General features: G+C 33.5%; 1 protein-coding gene across 1 annotated transcript; it reads left to right on the top strand.

Moving 5' to 3' along the window:
- Positions 1–1,752: 1,752 nt before the first annotated feature.
- LOC106752928 lies at positions 1,753–5,003 on the top strand (the record flags this gene model as incomplete). Its single annotated transcript, XM_014634711.2, has 6 exons — positions 1,753–2,564; positions 2,764–2,860; positions 3,067–3,177; positions 3,252–3,536; positions 4,309–4,427; positions 4,511–5,003. Coding segments are annotated over exons 1-6 (1,566 nt in total), but the record flags the coding sequence as incomplete, so codon positions are not given.
- Positions 5,004–5,009: the final 6 nt, after the last annotated feature.

Genomic DNA, 5,009 nt, shown 5'->3' with positions numbered 1-5,009 from the left:
TCGATCTATGGCTCTAACTACATGTGAACTTGTGTGGATTAGACAACTCCTTCAAGAGTTGAAATTTTGTGAAAATGAGCAGATGAAGTTGTATCGTGACAATCAAGCCGCCCTTCACATTGCCTCCAATCCAGTGTTTCATGAAAGAACAAAACACATAGAGATTGATTGTCATTTTATCAGAGAGAAGTTATTGTCAAAGGATCTTGTTACTGAGTTTGTCAACTCTAATGATGAACAACTTGCAGACATTCTGACCAAATCTCTAAGGGGGCCTAGAATTCAATTTATATGTTCCAAGCTTGGTGCATATGATCTATATGCTCCAGCTTGAGGGGAGTGTTGAATTATTATGTCTTTATTTTATTATTAATATTTATGTTAGAGTTGTGTTAGGGGCTTTTTGCCCTTTTATTTTTCAGAACTACTATCTTCTATAAATACAGTAGAAGTTGTATCAGACCTAGTTAATCAAAAATCATTAGACTGTTCATTTTCTCTAAACTTCAAGTTGTTTTATTGCGTTTTATAGTTGAATATAGATTGCAATTTTAGGTTCTGATATGTGATTTCAAGTTTAGAGTTGATGTTTAGTCTTTACATTCTGATATTGAAATTTGAATTGCATTTTTTGATTCTGGGCTTCCCGTTTCTAGTTTCTAATATGATTATGCCTCTACTTTCTTTCCTTGTGAATTTCTACATTTTCTAGCATTTATTTCTTGTAAATTTACTTTTTGAATTTGAGTTTCATGCCTTGTAGTTATAGTTGTTAGTTCCTTGAAGGATTTTTGATCTGATTTTAATTTTTCATGTTCAATTTGTACCTGTTCTGTTTTGCATGCTTAAAATTAGATTAGGAAAATGTCCATATTGCTTCAATACTTTCTTTAGAATGTAGAAGATGATGTCTTGTGAATCTTGTTTTGAATCTTGTTCTGTTTGAGTAGTATATGTCTTAGTATAGGGTCAAATCTGGAACTATTGTTTACTCTTTTCTGATATTGTTTCAATCTTAGGTGTTTAAGTAGGCTTCTCGTTTTTTTATTTTAGCTATTGTGTGGTTTCATGTACTCTTTTTATCCCTTTCCATTCATAGTCAGTAGCTATTCTTGCTTTACAAACTATTCTTTTGTTGCTCCAAATTGTTCTCTGCATTATTAGAAGTCTGATTTTTGGTTCTGAATTGTGAAAGTAATGATGTCCATTAGCATAGTTTCTGTTAATTGCATTAGTATACCATTTAGGAGATGTGTCATGCATTGCTTTTTTTATTTATTTTTTCATTCATTCATTAACTGAAGTTAGATACATTCATTGCTAGTTAGTTCTATTTCCTTTTTAAATTTCATTTCGAATTCCCCACCTGTTTAGTAATAGTTAGTAAATAAATAATAAAAGACTTAACTCTACACTTTAAGCTTAATCTTAGTTGAGTCCTTAGATTCCTGTACTACATTAGTGGAGACCAATTTTGTTATGCTTTAAGCGGCTAAAAGGCAGTTTAATCCCAAATTTTTGAGGACAAAAATTGTGGAAGTTGAGGAGAATGTAAGACTTGGGAAATTAATATAGTGAAAATTATATATTGGAATTAATCCCTTGTGTTAAATATACACATAGGGTTCTCTATTTATAATAGAAGAAATACGGGTTAAGTCCAAATACAAATGAATATGTAAGAATAAAATAAAATAAAATAAGAACAATGTTTCCCTAATAAANATATAAGGACTATATTTCCCTAATTAACATAAACACAATATAAACTAAATATAATATCTCTAACACCAAACATAAGTTAATTATAGAATAAAGATTATTTTATACAAGTACCATATAGATAATTAGTCAAAGCTTGTTGTGGTGGGGCAAAGGCCTTCGATACAAGTACTCTAGGGTGTGAAAAATTAACTATTTGATTTAAATAAAAAGGTGGAAAATATGAAAATAGGCGAAACAGAATTGGATTTGGATTGGATTTGGATTGGATCTTTAAAAATCTAATCCATGCCCACCCCTATTCACAGCATAATTTTGTGTCTATACAATGAAAAATTGTAAACTAACGTTTTTTTTTTTTTATTTGCTTAGTTCGTAACCATGGTTGCTGAAGGAACCAAAAGGCCTCAAATTTCATTATCTATACTACCACCTCCTCGGACAATCAATGTGCAGAAATATGCTGAATCCCGTGCCCTTGAGCTCCATAGTCTACAATCTATCATAGAAAACAGAGTGAACAATGATTATAGGTCTCAAAGGAACAAGAGAAGAAGAACAACTGCATTTGACAACCAAATTGCAAGAAAAGGTTGTAGAAGAAAGAGGCAGAAAGTGGGAATAGTGGGCAAAGCCCTTGCTAAATCAGGTTTGGAGGAGGATGAACTAAAGAAGCTTCCTCGGCGTGTACGTAGAAGATATGAACTAAAGAATAACCCAGAGAATGATTTTTGCACCTCCGGTGATGGAACCAAGAGGCTGAGAACTCATGTTTGGCATGCAAAGCGATTTGCTATGACCAAGCTTTGGGGTTATCATCTTCCTTTTTGTCTTCAAGGAAGGTAGGCTTTTTGGGTTAAAAGAAAACATATGAAAGAGTCAACGGGAGAACTTGAAGCTAATTAATTTCATGGTGTAGGGTTGTTTGAGACTTTGATTTTGTTGGGATTTGCTTGAATTTATTATGGAAACCTGATGCAACAAGAGTGTTTTATCATTTCCTTCAAAACACTGACAAGGATTTTGTATCTGCTTATGCAGAGGGAAAGGTTCGAGGGCACTCTTGAAAAGGCTCAAAGAAGGGGTGCTTGTACACGATGCAAGCTATTACACTGCTGTCCAATTGGAGGGTCCAGAGGTAGCTTAATTTAGTTTTGGATTTAGTATTTTCTTTTGAANTTTCTTTTTTTTCATTGTTATGCATCTGAGTCTAGACTTTCTAATGCCTTGTTCTCTCATTGAAACATATTGAGATGCTTGCTCCAAATAATTATTGTGGGCTCTCAGCTCTAGATAGTGATGGTTTAGTTTTCTGTTTTATCTAATGTTGACTATTATATACAGGATTCATTGACGTCGGTATTGAGATCAGTACTAGAACCCTCTCCAACAACTACAAATCCTGAAAATCTTGAGGACTCTTTAATCTCTGGTGTAACCTATGGAAGTGCAATGGTAGGTAACCTATTTTTGACTCCAGTAACTGCCAGTTTGGTTTAATTTAACTAAAATAAATTGTTTCTTTACAGATGCGTCAAGATGGAGGCCTCATTGGTCCACCAATTGCTCCTGTGACCTATATATGGCAACCAACTTCCCAACAAAATATAAGTACACGACTAGATGAACAAAATCATTATACTTCTTTTGGACAACATGGTATCGATGATGATTCGAACAAACATAGTGTTGAATTATGTGAAAAATCAGACAAAATGAAGCATGGTTCTTCATTTAGACACCTTTGGGTGTGGATACATGCTTCTGCCTTTGAAGAAGGATTTGATAATCTAAAAATTGCCTGTCGGAAAGAGGTTCACTTTCTTTTTCAGCTTCTTACATGGTTCTTCCTGTTGTTTTTTTCTCTTTGTAGTTTGTGTTATAAACCCGAAATCCGAGTCTGAGATTTCATATAGAAAGGATTGGGAAAACATAATATAGTTGTTTCAATAATGAAAGTACAAACAAGAGTATTTTCCTTCCAAATAAAAGCTAATGTTCTTTTCTGAATTACTAACATTGCTGAATGAGGGATCCTACTTCCCTTCTACTATTTAAATTTGCTACCTACCTTTATAGTTTGGTAAGTAATTGCTGTTAGTCAATTTTAACGAATTCTATAACTACACTAATTACTTTTGCTTAGTTTTCCTTTATTTTTTTCTGTTGGCCATCACGAGTTTGTCTATTCTCAATTTACACTGGTATTCTCCATTCTCATTGTCCATTTGAAAGGCTTTCATTTCATGTCAGTACTACATTTCATTACCCTGGTGAATAGGCATGGTTGGGTCATGGGACATAATTTGCATTCACATCTCAGCTTGATAACTTGTCATTATTTCTTTAATTATGTAACTTCATATGAAAAGGTTTTTGTCTGAAATCACAATATCATTAATCGTGCTAGAAATCTGCTTAAATGTAGAAATTGAAAAAAAATGTTATGTTTCAGATAAAAATTCTATTTGGTTTTAATTTAATTGGTGTTTCTTGGTCAAGGTTTTAATTTTCCGGATGAAGTTGAAAAATTTAAAATTGTAAAACTATATATAAACTCACTAGCAATATTCTTTTTTTTTTCAGATGGAGAAGACGGGCATATTAATTAATTGCTTTTCCCTTGAGGGTCAACTTGCAAAATTAGAATTATTTGGATTAGGGGCATTTCAACTTCTTCAAAAGATACTTCATCCTGTTGGAGGGTTTGTTGTTTAATTTGGGCATAACATTTCCTTTTTTTTAACATTAGTGATAAGAAATGGCTTATTTTTCTTCTTGGCTTTAGTATTTCAGAGAATCATTGTCAATTAAAGAAACATAAAGTGATTGAAGAAGGGTGTGTTTCTCAGAATAGAAATTCAACCACACTGAAAAATGGAGATAGTTTTCCTTCTTGTGCTATGTTACCTCTTAATGTTAAGGATCCTCGAGAATTGCCATGGAAGAGGAATGTTGTTCCAGTGGAGCACATTTCAACTACGACTTTGAGTGATGCATCTGAAACAAAGTGCAAAGAGCTTGCTGAACTGGGAGGAATTTTGGAAGAGAACAAAGATTTATGTTCATTATCATTGTCAAATCTTGAAGATTGCCAGTCTAATGTTGATGATCTATGGTATGCTACCGCCAGAGGGTTGAGGCCCCCAGTGGAAGACAGTGTCCTTTCCAAGGAGAAACATCATGAACGAATGGTTAATTTCTGCCTTGTTGATACAGATTCTGGAGATGCCAGCTCTTCAACTAAGGTGCAGAGCTCGAGATCTTGCCCTATTCTTCTTTTAAAA

This window comes from Vigna radiata, unplaced genomic scaffold (genome assembly GCF_000741045.1).
Source record: "Vigna radiata var. radiata cultivar VC1973A unplaced genomic scaffold, Vradiata_ver6 scaffold_908, whole genome shotgun sequence".
NCBI lineage: Eukaryota > Viridiplantae > Streptophyta > Magnoliopsida > Fabales > Fabaceae > Vigna > Vigna radiata.
The sequence above is the reverse complement of the archived record's forward strand: the minus strand, read 5'-3'. Positions and strand labels throughout refer to the sequence as shown.